This window comes from Solanum pennellii, chromosome 9, assembly GCF_001406875.1.
Source record: "Solanum pennellii chromosome 9, SPENNV200".
NCBI classification, from domain to species: domain Eukaryota; kingdom Viridiplantae; phylum Streptophyta; class Magnoliopsida; order Solanales; family Solanaceae; genus Solanum; species Solanum pennellii.
In genome coordinates, this window is record NC_028645.1 from 83,386,529 (window position 1) to 83,413,799 (window position 27,271).

The following is a 27,271-nucleotide window of genomic DNA, read 5'->3' on the forward strand; positions in this document are numbered from 1 at the left end:
AAAAAAAAAAGGACTACCAAATCCCAAAAATTTATAACAAATGCCAATCATTGGCACTTGCCAAATGATTGGCTTATAATCTGATTGTCAATCATTAGATCATGATTTTCTCATGATTTCCCACCTCCAATATGACAAGGCATTACTGCATATGACTAAGTCATATTAACGCAGTATTGTCTTTTTACTCACTGCTTATCCTCGTCCCTTTTTAATTTAAAAAAAAATTCCATCCATTCTTCCTATTAATAATCACATGATCTAAATATTTTCCCTCAACTTCATTAAGTGTAACAAATAAACTTTTAGTAATAGTCACAGGAACGACATACTCTAAACTGCTATTGCAGAGAAAATATACATCGTTCTCCGCTAATTTTCTTATCAATTTTCGAACTCATAATAATAATTAGACGAACAAGGGATCAACTTTCCATCTACCTTACTTCATTAGGATCCATATAACAATCAAGAAATTTTTCAAATTGCTTCTTACCTGAAGATTTCGTTGGCTCCCTCACGTTCTGTAATCTACGCTACCCAAAAAAAATCAGTTTCTACCTCTTTTGTTTTCTGCCCTCTTAATGTTAATTAAGTAAAATAAATAAACTAACCCCACTAACCTAAATTAATTAATGGGTCAAGTAAAAAGATATTAAATGAATTATGGATATGACCCACTAACTATTAACTAGACAAATTCTTCACTAAAAATTTTATCAACTAAATATTCTTAGTTTCGAATAGTTTAAAAATGCCCCTTTAAATTTTTCAAAAGGAGTCAAACTAGTCCTAGTTCTCAAAACGACCTAGCGGGTCGTTACACATTGCATCCGTTACAACACAACTTGAGAAGTGCTTTGATAGAGCACTATGACATAACATTTCTTAAAATCTTAGCAAAGGTTCAGGTACCTGGAAATTATGAAAAATAAAGAGATCTCGATAAGTTATATCGTATTGGAATCAATATCAAAATGACCGTCGATGGTATATTTGATATCTACTTCAATGCTATAAATGGTTACAAGGATCTTTAATTTGAATCTATCATATAGTGTGGACAGATAAATGATTAGCCAAATAAAAGGCGAAATAGTCTGATGGACCCTTATACTTGTATCAGTTTGTATTCTGGACCATTCTACTTATATTTCTTGTCTTATTTTACTTTAGCATTACAATATTTAATTATTTATACATAAATTAGCATAATTAAACTTTTTTTCTTATTTGCTACTACAAATATTTCAAAATAAGGTCAAATTGGACGGATTGGTGTATTTTGATTTAAAGTAAAATTTCATATAGATTTACGCAATGTCATTTTTGTTAATTCAATCTATTTTACTTAGTTCAAATTCAAACAAAACGTTCACACTCCCAAAATTAAACGGGCCCTCCCTATTTACTAAGATACAATAAGTAATACCATATGGTACAAACACTACCTTTTATAAGAAAGATATATGAACGTTTTGGCGATATTCTTAAAAAAAAAATGAAAAACAAAATCATTCGTGGATCAACGATTTTTAATTTAACGGAAGAAACGGCGTGAAAATAAAATCGCGCTACTGATGTATTATTTGTCAATATATAATTAGTATGATTATTACAAAAAATTGTGTGGAAGGTCCAAATTTTGAACAATGAAATGAATATAACTCTTAAAAAGTTGTAAGGTTAATATTATTGAGAAATTGTTATTCTATAGGCAAATTTTGGAGTGCTTCACTTTTGAGATGTTTTGGCCATGTGTAATGTAAAGGATGTACATTCATGAGTTGTAGTTCTCATCAAGTCATATGTGGACGTTATTGCTCATACAAGTCCCAATGGAAAAACAATTAAATTGCACACTTTTACAAGTTCCAATATGGAAGGAAAATATAAAAATTTTATGGTACACAATCTTCTCATGGTTGAAAAATACCCTATTGGTTCAATTACTTATACATATAGAATCTAAAAAAAATATATTTGATATTTAATTATTGCAAATAGTCGTAAGAGATCATTTAGCACCCCATCTGTGCAACTTAAATAAATTTTAAAAAAAAATACACTTTTTTTATTTCAACATTTGATACATTTCACCTATTGTGAACTTATTCACTACATATACTCTTTGGCTAATGCTATCTAATCTATGCTGACAAATGTTTTGAAATGTGTAAAATATCATTTTCAACTTAATATATATTTAGACGTTTTAAGTGGCCATTATTTTGTGAAGTTGGACAACAAAATGATGCTCTTTCTCCTCTTTGTAGCACTTTCAATATTTCTTATTTTTCTTCTTCCTAAAGCTAAAAAGAGTGGCAAAAACAATCTCCCACCTGGTCCTATAGGCCTTCCATTCATTGGAAATTTGCATCAATATGATAGTTTAACCCCTCATATCTATTTTTTGAAACTTTCCAACAAATATGGAAAAATCTTCTCATTAAAATTTGGTTCTACTCCAATAGTTGTAATTTCTTCAGCAAAATTAGCAAAAGAAGTAATGAAGACACAAGATTTAGTATATTGTAGTAGACCTTCTCTTCTTGGTCAGCAAAAATTGTCTTACAATGGTCATGATATTGCCTTTGCGCCTTATAATGACTATTGGAGAGAAATGAGAAAAATATGTGTTCTTCATTTATTTAGTCTCAAGAAAGTGCAATCTTTTTGTCCAATTCGCGAAGATGAAGTCTCAAGAATGATCAAGAAAATATCTCAACAAGCTGTTGATTCTCAAATCACCAATTTGAGCAATTCAATGATTTCACTTACTAGTGCAATTATTTGTAGAGTTGTTTTTGGTGTTAGGTTTGATGAAGAAGGACATGAAAGGAAGAGATTTGATTATCTTTTACCCGAAGTTCAAGCTATGTCCGTTAGCTTTTTTATGTCTGATTATTTTCCTTCTTTCAGTTGGATTGATAAACTTACTGGATTGACTGATAGACTTGAGAAAATTTTCCAAGATTTGGATGAGTTTTACGAAGAACTCATTGAGCAACATCGAAATCCCAATAGGCCAAAATCCATGGAAGGAGATATTCTTGATCTTTTGCTTCAATTAAAGAAAGAGAAATCAACTCCAATTGATCTCACTTTGGATGATATCAAAGGAATACTCATGGTAATTTTCCATGTGTTTGATCTTTTATATTTTGCATTTCTAAAGAAAAAAATGAAACTACTCCTAATTTTTTCTTCCAAATTTATGCAGAATGTGTTTGCTGCTGGATCGGACACTAGCGCGGCCGCAGTAGTATGGACAATGACAGCCTTGATGAAGAATCCAAAAGCCATGAAGAAGGTTCAAGAAGAAATTAGAAAATCAATTGGGACCAAAGGCTTTGTGAATGAAGATGATATTCAAAATATGTCTTATTTCAAAGCAGTAATAAAAGAGACATTTAGATTATATCCACCTTCTCCACTCCTAATACCAAGAGAAACAATGAAAAAATCCACACTACAAGGGTATGAAATTCAACCAGGAACTATAATTCATGTGAACTCTTGGGCAATTGCACGGGATCCTGAAATATGGGAAAATCCAGAAGAATTTATACCTGAGAGATTTTTGAATAGTAATATTGATTTTAAAGGCCAACATTTTGAGTTAATTCCATTTGGAGCAGGACGAAGAGGTTGTCCAGGGATTACACTTGGGGTTGCATCTATGGAACTTGCATTATCAAATCTTCTTTATGCATTTGATTGGGAATTACCTTATGGGATGAAAAAAGAGGACATTGACACATTTGTTAAGCCTGGAACCACTATGCATAGGAAAAATGATCTTTGTCTTATCCCAAAAATCCAAATTATTTAGATGAGTTCTTTGAGGTTATCTAAATTTATCATTGCTTTGGACTCGAATTATGTATATATTAAATTAACCGCTTTTGGTATATAAGAAATTTTCCTTTTACTTCTCCACTACTACTTTGTATATATCACACTATTCAATTAGCTAGAATCTTAGTAGTTAAGCTGATTAATTTATATTAAAATTTTATTTAGTTATTTTCGGTAGTTAATTTATTTTCAATTATTCTGCTAGCATAGAGCCCGTATCATAACTAACATTTAACCTTCAATTAATTGAAATGAAATTTTAGTTTGATCCTTCTTTTCAAATTCAACAACAAATTATATAACACCACATCATTTAGTTACCTATACTTTATATTAAGTTTGTGTTGTTATAATTCTAAGAAACAGTTTAAATATAACATTTCTATTTCTATACAAAAGGTAAAAAAAAACACAAGTCAATTAATTAAAAATAAAATATACTTAATCATATCTAACAAGTATCAAGATTTAAAAGTTATCCATAATTGAGGATTAATTAGATGTGCCATTTTTCCCTACAATATATTAATTTATTCGCCTTATGTAATATACTTTTGTTCCTTTTTATTTGTTATGATAAGGCTTAGCCGCAATATATATAATTAATCTTTGTCTAAAATAATGATATCTAAATATTTATGCTGCCTAGTATATTTGAAAGTTTGCATAATATTGATTGCTAGCTAGAGGACATACATATTTTATGAATAATATATTGCCATTATTCCACCACTAATATTTGGTCCCATTTCATGACTTTCATGTTTTCCAATATATATATATACGGAGACAGAGTTAGGTGAAGTTTATGAGTTCAGACGAATTAATTTAATAGTTTTTCGTAAATTTTATATTTGTATTAAAAAATTAAATAAATATATATATATTAGCAAGTGAACTCTCAAACTAAAATTGATTTAGAATCCTCAAACTCCTTATCTTGACTTTGCCTCTGATAATATACATGTATTCAATGGCTTACTAAGGTTATGTCACATCATTTATATAAAATCAATGGCGGCTATTTATTTGATACTAAAATACAAATAATAATACACTATCATTTCTCTATTCAACCTAACTCTTTTGTTGCCACTTGCCACCATAAATTGTCTTCACGTCGGTGATATTCTATATAGATATTTGAATTAAGTTTTGTTTCAACTAAACATTTTAAATTTTATTAATTAATTTTATTTTTCAATTCAAATTTTAATTTTTTAGGTGAAATTTCATTCTCTTATTATTTCCTTTAATACTATGCATTCGCCAGCTCAATAAACCATAAAACTTCAAACATTTTCTATTTTACATTGAAAATATTTATCTTCCTATCAAACAGTACACCCTTATTTGTTTGTAATAATTTATCAATGAATAAAAACCGTTGGATTACATATAGATGATGTGGCATAATCTTAGGTAACCATTAAACAACGCTGGAGAGGATGTGATTTTATAAATGCAATGTCCATTTTGTCTGCTGTGAATTTATAGTTTTTTCGTAAAAATGAAATATTTTTATATAATAATTTTTAAAATTCGTATAAAATTATCTGAAATCATAAGAAAAGAAAATAAATAATCCACTTGATCGAATGTTGTTGCTCTATAAATGTATTAACTCTTTTTCTTCCTCCTTTTAGTATTCATCTTATTAAGGATTTACATTATTAATTTAATATAGCGCTTACTGACATATATAGAAAGAAAATATTTTATCGCAAATAAACAAGATATTGAGGAATTATTCGCGGTCTTACTTTTCAAGTATATGGTCCTCTTTTTAGGTATAATTACTTATATGTCAAACAAATTGAAACGAATGATGTATCTTATTAAGTGGCGTGATACTTTAAAATTTGTTTAATTATATTATATTGACCAGAAGTCATATACTCCTTATCTTTAATAGGAAAAAGGAGTAAAAGTTTAACCCAAGATCCATTTTTTTCTATATATGTAGGCCATTTCAAGTGACTTAGCATTATTTTGTGTAGTTGGACAAGAAAATGATTCTCTTTCTACTCTTTGTAGCCTTTGCAAGTTTGCTCATTTTTCTCCTTGGTGGAAAAAGAAATCTGCCACCAGGTCCTATAGGCCTTCCATTTATTGGAAATTTGCATCAATATGATAGTTTAACTCCTCATCTCTATTTTTGGAAACTTTGCAAAAAATATGGAAAAATCTTCTCATTGAAACTTGGTTCTTCAATTATGGTTGTAGTTTCTTCAGTAAAATTAGCAAAAGAAGTATTGAAGACACAAGATTTAGTATATTGTAGTAGACCTTCTCTTCTTGGACAACAAAAATTGTCTTACAATGGTCATGATATTGCATTTTCACCTTATAATGACTATTGGAGAGAAATGAGAAAAATTTGTGTGCTTCAATTATTTAGTCTGAAAAAAGTACAATCTTTTAGTCCGATTCGTGAAGATGAAGTATCAAGAATGATCAAGAAAATATCTCAACAAGCTGCGTGTTTTCAAATGACAAATTTGAGTAGCTTAATGATTTCATTAACAAGTACGATAATATGTAGAGTTGCTTTTGGTGTTAGGTTTGATGAAGAAGCGCATGAAAGAAAGAGATTTGATTATCTTTTAGCTGAGGCTCAAGCTATGATGGCTACCTTTTTTGTATCTGATTTTTTTCCTTCTTTAAGTTGGATTGATAAACTTACTGGACAGACAGATAGACTTGAGAGAAATTTCAAGAATTTGAATGAGTTTTATGAAGAACTCATTGAGCAACATCAGAATCCCAATAGGCCAACATCTATGGAAGGAGATATTCTTGATCTTTTGCTTCAATTGAAGAAAGAACAATCAACACCAATTGATCTCACTTTGGAGGACATAAAAGGACTTCTAATGGTAATTTCTCATGTCTTCAATCTACCTAGTAGTACATGCACTTGCACACATTTAATTATATGCATATATATATATATATACCTATGTACATATATACACATGTAGAGGTGACAAATATATATATGGCCAGGTTGAATCAAACATGAATTGTCGTTCAAATTTTAGTTAAGTTAAAATGAATTGTATTAAGATCGATCAAATGAGGGACATAGTGGATTAAATCAATCAAGAAAATTACAAACATCTTTTAAGAGCCAACTCGAACACCCCCTTAAAGTTAAGAACATCGTAATAGGTATTTTGGAGGTATCCTCAACTTGTTTAAACTTAGTAGGGCCGATTACTAAAAGACGAATTGATTTTGTCATCTCAAAATATGTAGCATAGATGTATCCAATATTGCATTGACAAATTTCTTTTCTAATTAATTCACTACCAATTTTTTTGTAGAATGTGTTGGTTGCTGGATCAGACACTAGTGCAGCTGTAGTAGTATGGGCAATGACAGCCTTGATTAAAAATCCAAAAGTCATGAAGAAAGTCCAAGAAGAAATTAGAAAATCAATTGGGACCAAAGGCATTGTGAATGAAGATGATATTCAAAATATGTCTTATCTCAAAGCAGTAATAAAAGAGACATTTAGATTATATCCACCAGATCCACTCCTAATTCCAAGAGAATCAATGAAAAAATCCACACTAGAAGGGTATGAAATTCAGCCAAAAACTATAGTTCATATTAACGCATGGGCAATTGCAAGGGATCCTGAAATATGGAAAAATCCAAAAGAATTTATACCTGAGAGGTTCCTGAATAGCGATGTTGATTTCAAAAAAGAAGATTACGAGTTAATTCCATTTGGAGCAGGAAGAAGAGGATGCCCCGGAATTACACTTGGAATTACAGCCGTAGAACTTGCATTATCAAATCTTCTTTATGCATTTGATTGGGAGTTACCCTATGGTTTGAAAAAAGAGGACATTGACACAAATGTTAGGCATGGAATCACCATGCATAAGAAAAATGATCTTTGCCTTATTTCTAAAATATATTTCTAATTATATACACTTCCACAATAATTTAGGGTGAGTTCTCGTTGCTTTCAACTCGAATTATGTGTACATAATTTAATTAAAGTGAATTTGGTATAATAAAATCATCCTGATTTCACCCTCACTTTTGGTGGATTATGATGTTAAACAAAAGAACAGGCTGCACACTTTTGGAAGATCTCCATTGATGGAGCTTAAGGAAGAAGAGAAGAAGAAGTGAAAAAGAAGAGATAGAACTCTTCTGTGATCTGAATTGATAAAAGTTGTGGAAAACACAATACAAAGTAATACTTACAATGAATCTGCAGTAGCCATTTATATAGCCAACTAACAGAGTATTAACAACTAACCAATTTCTAACTAACTAATGGAAATGTAACTAATAACTAACTAATGGAAATATAACTAACTAATTGAAGAGCTGTAACTAATAAATAACTAGTTGTTTACATATATAAATATCAACACCCCCCCTCAAGTTGGAGGTGTAGCAAGCAGATCCAACTTGCTTAAGATTGCTGAATGCTTTACTCCAGTGAGTGCTTTGGTTAGAATGTCAGCAAGTTGTTCACCAGTTCCAATATGATGCAATGAAATTAATCCCTCCTGAAGCTTAGCTCGCACAAAATGGCAGTCGACTTCAATATGCTTCGTTCTTTCATGGAACACAGGATTCTTGGCAATTTGTAATGCTGACTGGCTATCACAGAAAACAGGAAAAGGACTAGCACATGGCACAGTTAGCTCTTCAAACAATCTGCTTAACCATACCAATTCCCCTACTACTTTTCTAATGGACCTATATTCAGCTTCAGCTGAAGATAGGGATATAGTTTCTTGTTTCTTCGATTTCCAGCTGACAGGACTTGATCCCAACAACACAATATAACCAGTAACAGACTTCCTTGAGTCAGGACAGGATGCCCAGTCTGAGTCACAAAAGGCTTGGACCTGGTAATCATTAGTAGAAGACATGAGTAAACCCAAGGTTGGATCCTTTTTAAGGTACCTAAGTAGATGATATGCAGCCTGCAAATGAGGCTCTCTAGGTTCCTGCATGAACTGACTCAGATGCTGTACTCCATATGCAATATCTAATCTTGTATTGGTGAGGAAATTTAACTTTCCAATCAACTTTCTATATGACTTAGGATTCTCCAGAAGTTTCCCTTCATTGGCTTTGAGCTTGATTGTAGAGTCAAGAGGAGAAGCAAGACTAGAGTATGTTGTGCAGTCATACTCTTTGAGAAGATCAAGTACAAATTTTCTCTGAGAGATAAGCATTCCAGCTTCTGTATATAATACTTCCAGGCCCAAAAAATAGTGCAGCTTTCCCAAATCCTTGATTTTGAATTGGTTATGAAGATAGTTCTTTAACTGATCAATTTCTTCAGCATCATTTCCAGTAAGTAGAATATCATCTACATATACAGCTATAAACACAGTGGAAGGACCTTGTTTTCTATAGAACAAAGAGTAGTCATTTAAGGAGTTAGTGTATCCCCTAGACTTCAAGGCATCAGACAACTTAGCATACCACTGTCTGCTGGCCTGTTTTAATCCATATAGGGACTTGTTGAGCTTACAAACCATGCCTTTAGTTGTAACATCCAATCCCTGTGGAATATCCATATATACTTCTTCATGCAGCTCTCCATGAAGAAAGGCATTATTAACATCCAACTGGTATATATTCCAGTGCTTCTTTACAGCAGTGGCTATCAAAACTCTCACAGTTGTCATTTTGATAACTGGAGAGAATGTCTCTGTATAATCTACTCCATAATGCTGAGTGTAACCCTTTACAACTAGCCTTGCTTTGTACCTTTCTATACTCCCATCAGCCTTATGTTTTACCTTATAAACCCATCTACATCCAATAGCCTTTTTACCAGTAGGAAGTGGCATAAGTTCCCAAGTATCATTGTCATGTAATGCAGTCAACTCTTGTGTCATTGCATCTTGCCAAGCAGGATTCATTGCAGCCTCATTAAATGATGATGGTTCACAATCATGTGACACACTCAATATAAGTGACTGACTGTCAGGATACAAGGATGTAGAAGCTATATGATGGTGATGTGAAAAAGAGGCATGTAAAGAGGTCATATAGTCTTTAAGATAAACTGGAGGCTTATGAGATCTAGTAGATTTTCTGATGGGAGGATCATATTCTGAGGGTGTGAGGTTTGGTGAAGGAGAAGTAGTCAAAATGGGATCACATTGTTCAGGTTCTGGAGAAGTGAGATCAATATTATCATTGTCAAAAAAAACATTATCAAATGTAGAACTTAACTTGACAGGAGAATTGAACATACTGGAAAAAGGAAATACTGTTTCATGGAACACAACATCTCTAGAAATATGTATTTTCTTGCTGCTCAAATTTAACACCTTATAACCTTTAACTCCAAAAGGATATCCTAGGAATACATGAGGTGTAGCTCTAGGTTCAAACTTATTTCTTTGATGTTTGGGTGTAGTAGGAAAACAAAGACAGCCAAAACTTTTCATGTGAGAATATTGGGGTTCTTGATTATACAGTATAGAAAAGGGACACTTATTGTGAAGATATGCAGAAGGGAGTCTATTGATTATATATGTGGCAGTAAGAATGCATTCTCCCCAATACTTAGTAGGTAATTTGGAATGGAAAAGAAGAGCTCTAGCTGTTTCTAGTAGATACTTATGCTTCCTCTCTACCACACCATTTTGTTGTGGTGTATAAGGACAAGATTTCTGATGTAATATTCCTTTGGATTGAAAATAAAGGATAGATTCTTGATTCACAAACTCAAGACCATTATCTGATCTTATTGTTTGAATACTTGTTTTAAACTGATTTTCTACCATATTAACAAAAGATTTCACAATGTGTAAAGCATTGCTTTTGCAACTCAACAAATGTGTCCAAGTAGTTCTACTAAAGTCATCAACTAAGGTAATGAAGTATTTAAAATTGTCATGAGTAGGCACATGATAAGGACCCCATAGGTCTATATGCAGAAGTTCAAAAATCTTTGATGTATTATGAGTCTTAGGTGGAAAAGAAAGTCTAGTTTGTCTGGCCATAGGGCAAATATTGCATGTAAAAGGCTGTTTAGATGAAAAAACTACAGGAATGGATGTAATCCCTTTCATCTTTATAAAAGGTACATGCCCAAGTCTATAATGCCATAACAAATCATTACAAGAATCATGAGATAAAAGAGGTACAGAATCAGAAAGTACATTATCAGTGTCACTAGGAATTGTGTTCATTACAGCTGATTTAACATTCTGAGAATTGAACAAAGGATAAAAAGAATGATTGATGGTACTGCAAGAATGAGAGAAACATTGACACTGAGAGTCTATCTTATTGTTGTGAGAAGAACAAGACATTGAAGATGAGACCTGTGAAATGAATGGACTGTCTTTTTTCTTTTTCAAACAATCTGAGCAAAGGAAGTACAATCCATCTTGTTCTCTACCAATCTCCAGAGGCCTCTTCATTGAAGGGCCCTGCAAGGTACAAGATGAGTTAGAGAATGATGCAGTACAGTTGAGATGTAGAGACAAGGAACTAATAGAAATTAAATTGTATTTAAAGGAAGGGATAAAAAGAACTTTGAACAATGTGATCATGTCATTTATTCTAACATCTCCAACTTTAGTCACCTTAACTTTGTATCCATTTGGCAATTTAACTAACAGAGGATATGGTAGATTAGTAATATGTGAAAGATGGTTGATGTTAAAGGTCATGTGGTGTGTAGCTCCTGAATCCAGTATCCATAAGTCAGTCCTTGATTTGAGACAACCACACGACAGCTTATCAAAATCAATGGATGAGTTGCAAGCTATCATACCTGCAAAGTTTGCAGCTCCACAAGTCACTTGTTCCTCAGAATCAACATCTTCAGGCTGTCCTAATTGAATGTGTTGCAACAGATTAATAAGTTGACCACATTGTTCATTGGTGAGATTAGCACTACAGGCTGTATGAGCATCAGCTTTTCCCATTGATGATTCTGCAAAGACATTAGATGCCACCACTCCTTTACCTCTAGAATACCTATTACTTGCATTGTAATTGGTCTGTACCCTTTGATTCTGATTAACACCTTGACCATTAGATGAGTTATTTTGATTGGGATAGCCATGTAACTTGTAACATTTATCAATAACATGCCCTGATCTCTTGCAATGTTCACAAAAAGGTCTAGGCCTATTGTTTGCAGGATAATTGCTTGGTGCATAATTTGTTCTGAACACTCTTCCTCCTGTTGAGTTTGATGAACTGGTATTGGCAGAATTTAACCTTCCACCTGATGGATTAGATGAACCACCACGTATGGATGAATTCATTGAACTTCCTTCAGCAAACATTTGACTATGTGGCTTAAACTCCCTTTGTTTCTCTTCTTGTACAAGTAATGCAAAGGCTTGAGCCATGGATGGTAGTGGATTCATCATCAGAATATTACCTCTAATAACAGTATAGACTTCATTAAGCCCCATTAAAAATTGAATCAATCTTCGATCTTGTTCAGCCTTGTGCATAATTTCTTTACCTCCACAGCTACAAGCACAACTACACTGGTTTTTGATACTCAGATTACTCAACTCCTCCCAGAGCTTCTTCATCCTAGTGTAGTACACAGTAACATCAAGAACTCCCTGACTTAGATCATTTATATCCCTTTGAATTTGAAACAATTTGGCACCATTCGTTTGATCATATCGATCTTCTAACTCTTTCCATAGTTCTACTGCATCAGAAACATACTCTACACTGTCTGCAATATCTTTGCTAAGAGAATTTAGGATCCAAGATATTACCATGTTATCACATCTCTCCCATTGACAATATTGTGGAGATGTTGAAGAAGGGCGTTTGAACTCTCCAGTAATGAATCCTAATTTGTTTTTCACAGATAACGATCTCATCACACCTCGTCGCCATGATCGATAACCAATTCCTTCGAAAGCTACTGGAACTAGGGTCAAACTTGGATTGTCAGATGGATGTATGTAGAGAGGGTTACTAATATCAATTATGTTCCCTCCTGTTCCTCCTGTTCCTGATGTGGAAGATTGGCCAGAAACTTCAACCATGGTGAATTCGATTTACAGGAAACAAAAGACAGAGTACTGAAGAAATCAACAAGAAGAAGATAACAGAACACACTGAAATCTATAAGAAGAGGAATTCGATCTTCAGATGAGTGCAGAAATCGATAAGGAGATGAACTCGATTTTCAGAGATGAGAAGAACAGTGATCTACACCTGCTCTGATACCATGTTAAACAAAAGAACAGGCTGCACACTTTTGGAAGATCTCCATTGATGGAGCTTAAGGAAGAAGAGAAGAAGAAGTGAAAAAGAAGAGATAGAACTCTTCTGTGATCTGAATTGATAAAAGTTGTGGAAAACACAATACAAAGTAATACTTACAATGAATCTGCAGTAGCCATTTATATAGCCAACTAACAGAGTATTAACAACTAACCAATTTCTAACTAACTAATGGAAATGTAACTAATAACTAACTAATGGAAATATAACTAACTAATTGAAGAGCTGTAACTAATAACTAACTAGTTGTTTACATATATAAATATCAACATATGATTTAATTTATTTAGTTCTCACTACTCTTGTTTATTTGATACTATATATTCAATAAACCTTAGTTAGGCTGGTGTATTAATTTTATAACTAGGGAAGAAATAATTAATAGTATAATTGTTAGGAAATTAAAGTTTGTAAATAAAAAAATATAAAATTACATTACGATATATATGTACAATATTAAATAGTTACCTTAATATAAACTATAGAGAAGCGTGCGTATTTTAGAGAGTTAAGATCGTTTAGCCAATTTTTTAAAGAAGAAAAATAAGTTCTTCTAAATAATGTAGGAAATAAATAGTTTTTCTCCCATAGCACTTATGGAACCTTAAGCAAACAGAAATTGTTATTCTAGTATTTATAAAAGTATTTTTTTTAAAAAAAATAATAATAAGTAAATACAAACGACTAGTCAACAAAATTATTTTGGCAAATAATAAATATAAACCAAACATAGTACTATTATTATTTTCCAAGTAACTAGTTGTAGTAGATCGGTTAGGCACAATATTTTAGGTGACCATAGTCTACTGTTTTTTTCATTGTTTTTGCTCATTATTCCACTTATATTTGGTCCCACTTCTTTTTTCATATTTTCAACTTTATGACTATATTATATGGTTCATGATATCAAATGATACACAAAGAACCAAATATTAATAAAAGTCCTTTTTAAATATATTAGTAAAACGTGAACGGTTACTCTTCAAAAGTAATTCGCCAAACAATCTAAGTATTATTTTCTAAGTAACTAGTTCCACTTGTTATGGTTAGTTACTATTCCCTCGATTTCAAATTGAGTGATCTATTTTGATTTGACACGTACGTAGTTTAAGAAAATAAATTAAAGAAGATTTTTATATTTTGTAATCATAAATTAAAGATCTACCAAATATACCAAAGTATATGTCTTATTGTTAGTGTAGGTAAATCATACTCCAATGAGTCGTTTGGTATGAAGTATAAAGTATAATAATTTAGATAAAATGTAGTATTATTTCATCACATGTTTGGTTAGAGGTATTCAGTAGTCCTTGGATTATTTATCCCACCATTTTTGCTATAGTGATCAGATAAATTATCTCTCATATATAAGATGAAATAACTTATTCTCGGATTACTTATCACGAAATAACTAATCCCGAGAGAACTTTAATGCAAGATATCTTTATATAAAGATACAACAAGTGACTACCTAGGAGTTAAAACAATGTTGACTAGCTTTTATGTTTCTGATTTTTTTTCTTATTTAGGTTGGATTGATAAACTCACTGGATTAACAAATAGACTTGAGAAGAATTTCAAAGGATTTGGATGAGTTTTATGAAGAACTCATTGAGAAGCATGTTGATCCCAATAAGCCAAAATCCATGGAATGGGACATTCTTGATCTTTTGCTCCAATTGAAGAAAGAGAAATTAACACCAATTGATCTCACTTTGGAGGACATAAAAGCAATTGTCATGGTAATCTTCTTAATTATATATTTCCTCCGTTTCACAAAGAATGATCTGATTTAACTTGATACGGAATTAAGAATATAAAAAAGACATTTGAATCTTGTAGTCTTAAATTAAAGTTATATCAAATAACAAAATTGTCCTTTAATCTTGTAACCTTAAACATATCACGTGAAAAGCTGAAATTAAAATACTACCAAAAAAAGAAAAAAATCATTCTTTTTAAAACAGACTGAAAATGAAAGAAATCATTGTTTTTGAACCATAGAAAGTAACATTTATGATTAGCATACATTCATTAGTTTTACGTTGATTTTCAACCTATCGTAAATCTCATCTTTTATCCAAACAAGGCAGCCACATCTGTCAGCAAGGTCACACAATTGGAGTTATAGTTGTTTTACATCGACTGTCTACCTATAGTAAACTTATCTTTTAACCAAATATGGGACCCAGATTTGATATTCTAGGTATAATGTTTGTTAGTCTTTAGTCCTATTAGAGATTTATATGCCAATAGAAATATAGAAATTTTATTATCGTTTAGCGATAGAAGCACTTATATATTATTTTTTTTTTTGAAATCAAATATTGTTGCATCGAATCTAGCTTAAATGGAGCGGAATGAATAATTTACTTTTACTATAAATTAAAATATTATAAAATATTTGACTATTAAATTGTATAATTTTAATAAAAATGTTAATGACTTTTATATTTTTTAGATTAATTTCTAATTGAAATAATTAAATTAATAATGTTTATCATCTATAATCTATATGTATATAATAATAGATCAAAAATCTGTATCTCTCTACATAAATTAGTCAACTTTTCTTCTCATAACTTTTTCTGTAATTGTTCTCATAAATAATATAATTTATGTTGATAAAGTATTAGGGGTGTCAAATGGGCGGGTTGAGTTGAAATTGAAAATATTAAAATGGGTTGAACAAAAATCGGGTTGGGTCTTGACCCGCCCAAGTTTAATTTGAGCTCAATGAGTTGGGCTCAAATGGGCTAAAACGGATTGGGTCTTGACCCACTCAATTTGACCCGATTAATCTCAATAATTTAAAAATTGATATTTAACTTTTACAATCACAATTTGAATTTCTGCTCAAGAGTTTTTTGTTAAAAAAGTAACAAATGAATAGATAAATCTTAAAAGATATTAAATAGATAATAATTCATACCTTCAATATCGGAACATATCTTAATAAAAAATTTAAAATGGTCTGAAATTGAAGATTGAATTGGGCTCAATTAAGAATTCTCTTCAAATGGGTTAAGCATGAATGAGTTGAGATTAAACCCAATGAAAATTATCTTGAACCCAACCCTTAAAATTCTGAGTGGGTTGGGCAAATTACCTATGTTTGGGTTCATTTTTGCCACCCTTACAAAAATAAAGAAATTCAATAATTTAAAATAGTACAAATCCACAAAATGGAGAGACACATTGTTATTATTTTTTAGATATTCTTATTGATAACTCATATCTAATTACTTATTCAATTATTATACTTTTTTTATCCATAACTTTCATCTTTTCATATTCATAACCTCTAAATATTTAATCTAAAACTTTATGATATCTTTTGGTATTCCTTCATTTCTGTATATATAAATTCAACGTTTTTATTTCATGAAACCCCTAACAGGTTATCATTTTTATTCTATATTTAAAGTAGATGAAGAAGATTCTTGAATTTTGATAGGATATGGGAGAAAGAGTCGATAAAGAACTCGGCAAATTATGTAATAATTTTGTGATTGTTTTTCCATCTATATTATTATGATCATAGTCTTACGAAGTACGTATATATTGTAATTTTTTTCCTTTTCTATTTTTTGTGTGTCTTTTTCTTTATTAGACTTCTTGATTTAGTTTTCTATGAATGCTTTATTGTTGTAAGTCTATATACTTATTTCAGCTCAAACTAGCCATTTATGACTTTATTGAAAGTTTGCTATTATCAACCAAAGTTCAAAAGTTACCGTCGGTTGCTTAAAAAGAATTAATTTGAAAAAACATCAACATATGCCCTTCATTTGGCGGTGTATCTTTTTTATATTATTAAAGATTTATTTGAAATTGTTGTATTATATTACTAGTACCTGCTCTTTACATATATATTTCCATAACGTTTCAGTCATTCTAATATATCTATAAAAAATTCACCTGGAACACACGTGCTATATATATAGGTAGCAGACATGCGGTATAACTTCCTCATTCATTGACATTTCTAATTATTTTTTTCTTTGTAGAATGTGTTACTTGCAGGATCAGACACTAGTGCAGCTGCAGTAGTATGTACAATGACAGCCTTGATGAAGAATCCAAATGCTATGAAAAAAGTTCAGCAAGAAATCAGAAAATCGTTCCAAAAAAACGCGATATATTGAATGAAGATGATATCCAAAATCTACCCTATTTCAAAGCAGTGATAAAAGAGTCATTTAGATTGTATCCACCAGTTCCACTCCTATTGCCAAGAGAATCAATGGAAAAATCCATACTAGAAGGGTATGAAATTCAACCACGAACAATAGTTCATGTTAATGCATGGGCTATTGCACGAGGTCCTGAAATATGGGAAAATCCAGAAGAATTTATACCTGAGAGATTCTTGAATAATGACATCGATTTCAAGGGACAAGATTTTGAGTTAATTTCATTTGGAGCAGGAAGAAGAGGATGTCCGGGGATTGCACTTGGAGTTGCATCGATGGAACATGCATTATCAAATCTTCTTTACGCGTTTGATTGGGAGTTACCTTGTGGGATGAAAAAAGAGGATATTGACACAAATGTTAAGCCTGGAATTACCATGCATAAGAAGAATGACCTTTGCCTTATCCCTGTAAAATATATTTAGATTGTTTATCCTCATAAATGGATCTTGGGCTAGTTATTTAAGGTTAAATAAATTTGTTACATATGTAATGAAACCCTTCTGTATATTTGTTACAAATTTAATGAATTATGTGTTATGTTAATCTTATACTATTACTCTATTATCCCCCTGCTAGATATTTGTTCATTAATCAAATCTATATATAGCCTTTGGCTAATGATATATATGTTATATTGACAAATATCTTGAAAATGTGCAAAATATTTATTGCTAGTGTACAAAGTTCATTTTCAAGATCCAATTTTTGGGCCAATTATTCTTGTATGTCACTTTCATAATTATATGCCTTTTGATATTTTTCTATATATGTCACCTAAATTTTTTGTTTTTTCTTTTTCATTTTTGGGGGAGGTTGAGGGACAAATATTATATGGTTCATATGAAATGACACAACAAGATTTAAGACATTTCAAGTGACTAGTATTTTGTGAAGTTTGGACAACAAAATGATGCTCTTTCTACTCTTTGTAGCCTTTCTTATCCTTTTTATTTTTCTTCTTTCCAAAGTCAAAAAGAGTAGCAAAAACAGTTTGCCACCAGGTCCTATTGGCCTTCCATTCATTGGAAATTTGCATCAATTTGATAGTTTAACCCCTCATATCTATTTTTCGAAACTTTCCAAAAAATATGGAAAAATATTTTCATTAAGATTTGGTTCTACTCCAATAGTTGTAATTTCTTCAGCAAAATTAGCAAAACAAGTGTTGAAGACACAAGATTTAGCCTTTTGTAGTAGAGCTTCTCATCTTGGGCAGCAAAAATTGTCTTACAATGGTCGCGACATAGTCTTTGCACCTTACAATGACTCTTGGAGAGAAATGCGAAAAATTTGTGTGCTTCATTTGTTCAGTCTAAAAAAAGTACAATCTTTTAGACCGATTCGTGAAGATGAAGTATCAAGAATGATCAAGAAAATATCTCAGCATGTTGTCACTTCACAAATCACCAATTTGAGCAATTTAATGATTTTATTAAGTAGCAGTATTATTTTTAGAGTTGCTTTTGGTATTAGGTATGACGAAGAATCAAATGAAAGTAGGAGGTTTTATTTTCTTTTTGAAGAATCAGCAGCAATGATGACTAGCTTCTTCGTGTCTGATTTTTTTCCTTCTTTAAATTGGATCGATAAACTTACTGGATTGACAAATAGAGTTGATAAGAATTTCAAGGACTTGGATGAGATTTATGAAGAACTTATTAAGCAACATCTTAATCCTAATAGGCCAAAATCCATGGAAGGGGACATTCTTGATGTTTTGCTCCAATTGAAGAAAGAGAAATCAACACCAATTGATCTCACTTTGGAGGATATAAAAGCAATTGTCATGGTAATCTCTTATGTCTTAAAGCTCTCAAACACACACACTCACATACACATACACGAACATTGAACACTCTTTGTGAAATTTGTAGCTTCGTTATGTTAGGATTGAAGCATATCTTTAGTATTAGTTGTTATATTACAAATTTTTTTATTTTCTTTCTTTGTAGAATGTGTTACTTGCAGGATCAGAAACTAGCGCGGCTGCAGTAGTATGGACAATGACAGCCTTGATGAAGAATCCAAAAGCCATGAAGAAAGTTCAACAAGAAATTAGAAAATCAATTGGGAACAAAGGCATTGTGAATGAAGATGACATACAAAATCTTCCCTATTTCAAAGCAGTGATAAAAGAGGCATTCAGGTTATATCCACCAGCTCCACTCCTAATACCAAGAGAAACAATGAAAAAATCCACACTAGAAGGATATGAAATTCAGCCAGGAACTATAGTCCATGTTAATGCATGGGCAATTGCAAGAGATTCTGACATATGGGAAAATTCGGAAGAATTTATACCTGAGAGATTCTTTAACAGTGATATCGATTTTAAGGGACAAGACTTTGAGTTTATTCCATTTGGAGCGGGAAGAAGAGGGTGTCCAGGAATTACACTTGGGGTTGCATCCATGGAACTTGCATTGTCAAATCTTCTTTATTCATTTGATTGGGAATTACCTTATGGGATGAAAAAAGAAGACATTGACACAGATGTTAAGCCTGGACTTACCATACATAAGAAGAATGATCTCTGTCTTGTCCCTAAATGTTATATGTAGATTGTAAGTCTTCACAAGTGAATCTTGGACGAGTTCTGTAAGGTTAATTAAAGTCGTTACATAAGGCCACAACATCTATTATTTACACGTCTAAAACATTAATTCAAAATATAATAAACCCTTGTGCATGCATATCAAAAGTACTCAAGTAGCCTTCCAAGATGTATAGGTTAATATTTTTAGCATGAAAGCAGCTAATAGTCTAGAGATGTATATTGAAACTTTAAATTATATATGAGAGCTATAATCCTTGCTACAATCAGCTACATGATTAACAAGGAATTTAGTACAAAATCGAAGCACGGACGAGAGGTTGGCAACAGAGATGATGCAAGCACTCTTGGCTGGAATCTCTTTTTTTTTTCTCAAGAAGATTGCACCGCCAGTCGCTGAAGATGCTGGAAGAAAACTTGGAGACTTACATCATCAGTGAATATCACATCTGAGCCCGCTGCCATATCGTTTGCGTTGTTGTATGTGGCTGAGGGATTCAACTTTGCCAAAAGAAATCTTGCCTGGTAAGCATGTGGGAAAATATTAGAACATCAATAAGCAGAAACAACCAGAAAATTATGTCAACTGCAACTTTATCCCTGTGTCCACCCTTCGAATGGGCAGGGCAGCTCAGTGCATTAAGCTCCCTCATGCACGGGATGGTCCAGGGAAGGGCCTGACCATAAGGGTCCATTATATGCAGCCTTACCCTGTATTTTTGCAAGAGACTGTTTCCATGGCTTGACATGACAACAACTTTACCAACTACGTCAAGGCTTCCTCTTCCCAGTTCCCACCCTAACAAAGCTTGTTCTGTTTCCTCCCAACAGAAGGCACATCATACCAAAAGAAAAATCTAGAGAGAAAAAAAACACTGTGCATGTCGGATTTTGAGGAACTTATGATCCATTATACTCCACGACAGGGTGTTGTGTTGATGTAGCACAAAGCAACAAAATCTTACAATCCCAATACGATGCTTACCTGGGAACCATGCTGATCACACACTACAAGTCTAGGAACAGGAAACCTCTCCTGGATGAGTGCTTGGGCCTCGTCATGAGGAACTTGGAGTAGATGCGCAAATGCCTGAAAGAACCAAGGAAAATGGACATCAATTTGTTTCACAATCACAAATGATGGTGAAAAGAATTCCAATATAGCCATAACGTATTCCACAAGATTGGGAATGGGGAAGACAGATTTCTAATTTAGCATAAAGGATCTCATCATTTAGAAGAAGATGGCAAAGCAATAAACTGTACCTGATGCTCTGGCTGGTTCTGGTATCCCAAATTTCTCCATTGAGCTATTGTCATTCCATGGAATATGACAACACTGAAGTACGAATCCAACAAAAGAATGCGATCAGCAGCAATTGATGCCACATCCAGTAAAGCTGGAGAAGGCAGTGTATTGAATGAAAATGCCATTAGTGTAGGTTGAATCATGACAACAGCATTGCTTATACTCTCTCGGTAGAGCAGCATCCGGAAATATGCTGTCTCGTCGGGACTATTATTGAAAACCTGTGATGTCCACACATTAATGAGAGACAATAGACCATGCATACATGATATAAATTTGAAAAGTTAAATGGAACAAAAAAAAGGGAGGCCGGGTTATATTACTTGCAAAAATTGTGATCGCCGCAAATGAAACATGAACTGAGGGAGCAGAGAAAAACAGGGATTCAAAGTGAAAGAGGCAGGATCATCCTTCCTATATTCGCCAAACTTGGAACACAGGCGAATCAGATTCCGATCTAGCCACCTTGTGGGATCAAAATCTTCCTGGAAAGTGAAATCTATTAATCAGGATTTATCAATTAAATATACAGAAAAGCAAGAACTGAAAGACAGTAACAACTCAGGAGACAGATTCAACAATGCTTCATGCACACAAAAAAGGGGAGGAGAATGAGTTGATGGATCTGTCCAGAAAACTTAAGAAGCACTCTCTCTAAACATTGATCTCTTGATATGTAACAGAGTTAGGAATAGATTTTTCCACTATTTGGCTCATATGCAACAACCTCATCATGTCATTTTATTATTTTAGTCGAACGATGAACTGTTACCATCTGTACTTTTTGTGCGAATAGACATTTCAGAGTATAGAGAGTTTGTTGTTGAGATTCAACTTTTTTCTTTTGAATCTTTGGTATAAAATGGAAGTATGGATTTGTATAAATAGCCAACTAGGATTCTCGGAGGCATGATGCATGTGCTTACGTTATATTTTTGTAAAGATCATGACATCATGGTGTAGTAAAAATGTATTTTTTAAGCCAAAAAGTTGATAATTGTACTATTTACAAACTAGAAAGGCCAACAAAGACAAAGATGACTAGTAGGCATCCACATGATTAAGTAAATAGAGAATACAATATTGTGTAGAACTAATTATAGCTCGAAGATGATACCTCTAGCTCCATTTTGTAAGAAGCCAATCTAGCCATTACTACGGCAGCAGCTTCCTGATCAAATCCTTGCACCAAGTCCTAGAAACATAGATTTATTGCACCATCAGTATCAACACCTGTATGCACCCTAGAAAGTTCATCGAATCCCTTTCAGAAAGAATTGTCATAGGAAAAAGTGCCCAGAGAAAGAAATGCACAAAAACATGCAGCATAACTTGGAAAAGCTTATCATTGATTGATAGAGTCTGAAATTATAATGAGGATGACTGAACAAACATCGAAACAAGCTTCACAAGAGTTTTAAAATGAGCTTTGAATCCTTGGATGTTAAGTGTATAAAACTTCTCTAGTTATCTCAAAATGGAAAATTCAATTGCATAATACGGGAGAAGGGAGCAGTACTACTTCAAAGAATACTGCTCTTCAATTCAGAAATGTACTTCCCATGAAACATATCAGTCTCATGAAGTACTAGTCAAAAGACAAATTTAAGATAAAAAGATAAAATTAGAAACAAATAACAGTGATATCATTCACTATGCTTGGGAAAAGATACATGTGAACTATACAAAAAGAACAAAATATACTTCATTGTATTACAAATGATAATATAAAATAATAACTCGTCATTACAGACCTCAGTTCCAACACCAGCATCAAGCCATCTCCTAGTAATGGTTGTAACTCGTAGTTTTGTTTGCCCATCAGGGCTCTGATAACTGCACAGTCAAGAACCAACAAATTTTGGTTACACAATAACATCTTCTTTTTCTAGTATACCTCACGATATAAATTGAATACAGAATGTTCTATCTCAGGTTACATTAACTGTTTCCTAAAGAAATAGTAACAATAAAAAAAAAAGTAGAGTTGAAGTTCTCCAAGCACCTTGTAAGAAACTGTATGTACAATTGTGGATTTATATTGCCTGAAGGATCTGACTTCTCACTAGATGAAACATCATAGAAAACTGTCAAGCAAGTGTTTTTGTCGAGACCACAGAGCTTCCAAGCTGTAGTATTACCCTCACCAGTAACTGTGCTGGAGACGGCAGGTCCTTTCTGCATAAGACTACATGATCAGTATCAAATAATTTCTGAAACTGTCATATTTGAGGATAAATCTTGGTTTTCCAGGTCGATTCTTTCAGGTTAGCCGTCTAATATTAGGTCAATGTATTACGGCTGAGAATATGAAAAACTAAAGTACACCAACCTTCTCAAGAGATGTGCAAGGACCAATTATCCCTTGAATTTTAATATCCTTGGAGCAGTTGATCTCTAATGTAGCACTAGAACAAAATTAATGCATCAGATTCATGATCAAATTGTTTAAGGAAAAATAAAGCACATCCATGCAGAAGAGAGACGTATCATTTTAAGAAATACTCACTCTACAGAATACAAGCAAGATAACTTCAAATATTTACCTCTGAAACAGTCAAAATATGGACATCTCTAGCTTAATGGAAGTCTGCCCTCTCCTTCCCTATCCCCTAGGAAACCCTTTTTACTCTTCTACTTAAGGTAAGAGTAAAGGAAGGGCATTTTGGGGCTTATGCAGGAGATAATCCGTTGTTTGTGAAGGTGGTATAAAATAATATTGGTAATAATATTGGGGCGAACATTTTAAATGTTACCAAATAGAAAGAATTTCACATAATTGGGACATACTCAAGCAGTTTATACCCAAAAAGTTCATTTCTTCTCTACAATTCCCTTATCTCATCTTCAATGTTAACAACCCGAGCTTCATACTATCCTCAGAGAAGAAGCTAGCTGGTGGAATAGTCGCTCATACATTGGTTATTTGTGCTGAATTTCTACCTTGAAACATATCCTTCTCTATTATTTATTTCTAGAACTTGTGATGATGCTAAGTTTCAGACATCTATGCAATTGACAAGATGCTTTATCAAGTTATTTAACAGTGCCTGGTTCACTTAACAGCTCACAGTGTCCCACCTAGAAGAAGGAGATTTAACACCATGAACTTGAAAATATTACAACAGTCAAAATGACCATATTAAATGGATAAATCATAACCCTTTAACATGAAGGAAAATAAATAACATAACAAAAAGCTCACTTGAAGCAAAGCCCAAGAGACTGTTCACCAACTTCAAATACACGCTTGAAGGAATCTTTGAAAACAGAATGCCCAAAGCTTTCAGCAAGAACAACTTGTCCTCCAGTCTTTTCAATAGCTATTTTCATCTCTGCAACTCCAACCTAAAAAAACAGTACTCGTCAAAAAATAACATCTCTTATGAATCCGATCAGATTCCTCAATAAGTCAACAGTCCTCTCCAGTAAGGGATAGAGTAAAGTAAACACACTCAATTGATGAGGCTAATAATATCAAAATATACCCACACCAAGAAAAAAATGCTTACACATTAATATATTTTTTCGATAATTTAACAGATACACCTAGATAACTAAATACTGTCCAGGATAAAATGCTTCATCTGAAAGTGAACACCAGTTTTCTTTTTAATTAAGGACTAGTGAACACCAGTCTCTTGCGCCAAAAGCGTACAAGACAAACAACATAGTTCATGGAGACAAGTGGTTGATCAAGTCAAACCTGGTCAAGTGCTGAAGCAAAAACATCTAAGATGTGACCGTGACTGACAAGTTGCTTGGCGAGTTCCTCGTAGAAATGAACAGCCTTTTTAAAAAATGGTGCAGCATCCTTGTGTAGATCTTTATGAGAACGAACAGGTTCTGATAAATCCTTCGACACAATCTACAAAAACAAACAAATAAGGAAAAGAAATCACTTAAGAAGCATTGTTAAGCGAACTTTCTTCAGAATGAGGCCAAGTCCAATTAATTGTTTAGATTTCATGCAAAAAGAAGTCTCTTAAATCATTTGACTTGCTAACCTGTTAAATTTCCTGGTTAGAAATCTGGCCTCAACATATAGGGCGATTATTCAGGAGCATTAAGAGGAGAAAAGGAGGGCTGGCAGAGACCAATTTAAGTGGAAACAGAATGCTTAAAGCAAGATAAATATGAATATTAAGTTCTTTTTGTTGAAGTACCTTATGATCCTCATCTTCCTAACTCACTAAGATATCCTATGTATCAAGTTACTCTTGAGGGGGAAAAATGCTTACTGAAGGTATAGTCCATGTGATTTGGATGGACAAAAGTTGAAATCCTATATACAATTAACCCAAATTTTAGTTATCGAATGATACCAATGCTAAACATCATCAGAAGCAGTAGTAGACTCATCTGCTAAGAAGGAAGGTTTACTGCAAAAGGCAATGATAAGTCAAATAGTCTCCTTCATGGATAAGCAAGGAGGACAACATTAAAGAGTGTGTGAAAGACAGGAGGGGACTGATTGGTGACAATGGTGCTTTTATGACGGCTAGAAGTGATTGCCTTGAAGAGCATTTGCAGCATAAGAATATTAAAAATCCTTCCTTTTCCAGAAGAATTTAGATTGTGCACAATCAGACAATCAAAAATGTAATCATCTGTCAATAAGCAATCATTCAAACACTCAAAAATGCCCCAACAACTCCTTAGGATATTGGAATTTGTAGATCACTAAGATCAAAACTGAGCGAAAATAAAGTCAAAACTCACCGCGCCAGGTCCTTCAGTGCAAGGACCCCCAACTAATGCAACAATCCGAGCACCTGCCCCAGCCAAACAAGCACCAAGCAGACCAGTTGCCACACTCAATGCCACCCCAGTGCAGCGCGAAGCTCTGTTTCCCGGTGTCAGAGGCCATTGATCCGTACTCAATTCATCTAGCAACTAAAAAAAACAACACACAAGAACAAATTCAACATTAAACAACAGCCACACCACTCGAAGTCTAAAGTAATAAAAAAGACAGCATTTTTAACCCAAAAAAAAAAACTCACCGAATCAAGTGTATACTCACACTCAGAAGCAGGTAACAAGAACCTAGTCAACCCATGATTAGGTCCACCATTCACCCCAACACCACCACCAACAACCTTCCTACCACTAATACTACCAAGTCCTAACTGATCCAAAACTTGATCTTTCGACAAGTCCTTCGAACCCTGAAACACAAAAACCTTCGACATATCCGAAAACCCAAGTTCATGTACCTGCACCTGTGTACCATACGAAATAAACCCAACCATAGCATAATCAGGCAAAAGTCCAATAACCCTTTTCAATGCAGATTTAGCAAACTCCAATTCTTCATCCAACATACAAGTATCCAACACAAACAAATAGACAGGTGGAGAATTATGACCACCAGGGTTCTGAATCGCATACTGAATAGTAGTAAATTGGGGATAAAGCTCAGCAGGTACATTCGTTTCCGAAATTCCTGAATAATGCTGAGGGAAATGATTACGTTGGAAACAAAACGGACAGATCCAAATTAAAGCTTGAAAATCAACACGACAAAAGGGGTTTAAGATTGATGAACAAGTTTTGCAACGAAGGGGGGCGTAAGGTAGGGTAGGTAGATCAGGGAATGGACGAAGCAATTGAATTGAAGAAGCAATTGGGATTATACATTTGCTTGCTTCAACTTTGGTTCTTGGCCAAGAATTCCATGTCATACGAACTCCATCGATGCCTTCTGGCTCTGTTTGTGCCATTTCAGTCGCCATTTTTGAAGGGTTTTTAGGAGAAAAGAGATAAAGATTGAGAATTTGGGGGTTTTTGTTTATGTGAATGAATCTGGAATTTTGATTTTTAAATGATCACTCTGTATTAATCCCCATTGTTTGATGAAAGCAAGAAACTCAACCTTATTGTATTACAAAATTATATTTTTCCCTAAAAAGAACACTTGTTCCTTTTTTTGAGTTTTAGTCAAATGCTATTAATTACTAGTAACACAGAATTAGTTTGTGATATTTTAACTTAATATAAAATTTAAAAAATTATATTTTTATATTTTACGATCTTAAATTAAAAATATACCGAATATTATTACATTATAAC

General features: G+C 33.0%; 4 protein-coding genes and 1 pseudogene across 5 annotated transcripts; 4 read left to right on the forward strand and 1 right to left on the reverse strand.

Annotated features, from left to right (window-relative positions):
* The first annotated feature begins 2,214 nt into the window (after window positions 1–2,214).
* LOC107030596 (cytochrome P450 83B1-like) lies at window positions 2,215–3,942 on the forward strand. Its single transcript, XM_015231860.2, has 2 exons — window positions 2,215–3,133; window positions 3,224–3,942. Exons 1-2 carry the CDS (start codon window positions 2,252–2,254, stop codon window positions 3,833–3,835), a joined length of 1,494 nt encoding a protein of 497 aa, XP_015087346.1. The 5' UTR covers window positions 2,215–2,251; the 3' UTR covers window positions 3,836–3,942.
* Window positions 3,943–5,795: 1,853 nt separating this feature from the next.
* Window positions 5,796–7,917, forward strand: LOC107029812 (cytochrome P450 83B1-like). The gene is made up of 2 exons (XM_015231260.2): window positions 5,796–6,740; window positions 7,191–7,917. Exons 1-2 carry the CDS (start codon window positions 5,874–5,876, stop codon window positions 7,797–7,799), a joined length of 1,476 nt encoding a protein of 491 aa, XP_015086746.1. The 5' UTR covers window positions 5,796–5,873; the 3' UTR covers window positions 7,800–7,917.
* A 6,468-nt stretch (window positions 7,918–14,385) lies between these two features.
* Window positions 14,386–17,890, forward strand: LOC107030495 (annotated as a pseudogene).
* A 236-nt stretch (window positions 17,891–18,126) lies between these two features.
* Window positions 18,127–19,985, forward strand: LOC107031461 (cytochrome P450 83B1-like). The gene is made up of 2 exons (XM_015232849.2): window positions 18,127–19,122; window positions 19,286–19,985. The coding sequence occupies exons 1-2, from the start codon at window positions 18,241–18,243 to the stop codon at window positions 19,892–19,894; spliced, it is 1,491 nt and encodes a 496-aa protein (XP_015088335.1). The 5' UTR covers window positions 18,127–18,240; the 3' UTR covers window positions 19,895–19,985.
* On the reverse strand, window positions 19,866–27,121 carry LOC107031460 (protein transport protein SEC23-like). 2 transcript variants are annotated; one of them, XM_027919664.1, is made up of 13 exons: window positions 26,203–27,121; window positions 25,919–26,092; window positions 24,903–25,064; window positions 24,402–24,544; window positions 23,529–23,604; window positions 23,202–23,374; window positions 22,951–23,032; window positions 22,314–22,391; window positions 21,520–21,681; window positions 21,154–21,417; window positions 20,873–20,977; window positions 20,317–20,409; window positions 19,866–19,929 (listed from the first exon to the last, which is right to left on the reverse strand). In XM_027919664.1, the coding sequence occupies exons 1-13, from the start codon at window positions 26,932–26,934 to the stop codon at window positions 19,906–19,908; spliced, it is 2,268 nt and encodes a 755-aa protein (XP_027775465.1). In that variant the 5' UTR covers window positions 26,935–27,121; the 3' UTR covers window positions 19,866–19,905. The 2 variants fall into 2 exon arrangements, with proteins under 2 accessions (XP_027775465.1, XP_015088334.1); XM_015232848.2 differs by lacking the exon at window positions 19,866–19,929 and having other exon boundaries at window positions 19,997–20,409; window positions 26,203–27,120.
* Between the last annotated feature and the right edge of the window lie 150 nt (window positions 27,122–27,271).

Excerpts from the sequence above, each read along its gene's own strand:
- LOC107030596 (XM_015231860.2), top strand. The coding sequence starts at position 2,252 with ATGATGCTCTTTCTCCTCTTTGTAGCACTTTCAATATTTCTTATTTTT. Across the intron at positions 3,134-3,223 it reads ATATCAAAGGAATACTCATG|AATGTGTTTGCTGCTGGATC; the intron begins GTAATTTTCCAT and ends AAATTTATGCAG.
- LOC107029812 (XM_015231260.2), top strand. The coding sequence starts at position 5,874 with ATGATTCTCTTTCTACTCTTTGTAGCCTTTGCAAGTTTGCTCATTTTT. Across the intron at positions 6,741-7,190 it reads ACATAAAAGGACTTCTAATG|AATGTGTTGGTTGCTGGATC; the intron begins GTAATTTCTCAT and ends ATTTTTTTGTAG.
- LOC107031461 (XM_015232849.2), top strand. The coding sequence starts at position 18,241 with ATGATGCTCTTTCTACTCTTTGTAGCCTTTCTTATCCTTTTTATTTTT. Across the intron at positions 19,123-19,285 it reads ATATAAAAGCAATTGTCATG|AATGTGTTACTTGCAGGATC; the intron begins GTAATCTCTTAT and ends CTTTCTTTGTAG.
- LOC107031460 (XM_015232848.2), bottom strand. The coding sequence starts at position 26,934 with ATGGCGACTGAAATGGCACAAACAGAGCCAGAAGGCATCGATGGAGTT. Across the intron at positions 23,375-23,528 it reads CTTGCACATCTCTTGAGAAG|AAAGGACCTGCCGTCTCCAG; the intron begins GTTGGTGTACTT and ends AGTCTTATGCAG. Across the intron at positions 23,033-23,201 it reads TACATACAGTTTCTTACAAG|TTATCAGAGCCCTGATGGGC; the intron begins GTGCTTGGAGAA and ends TTGACTGTGCAG.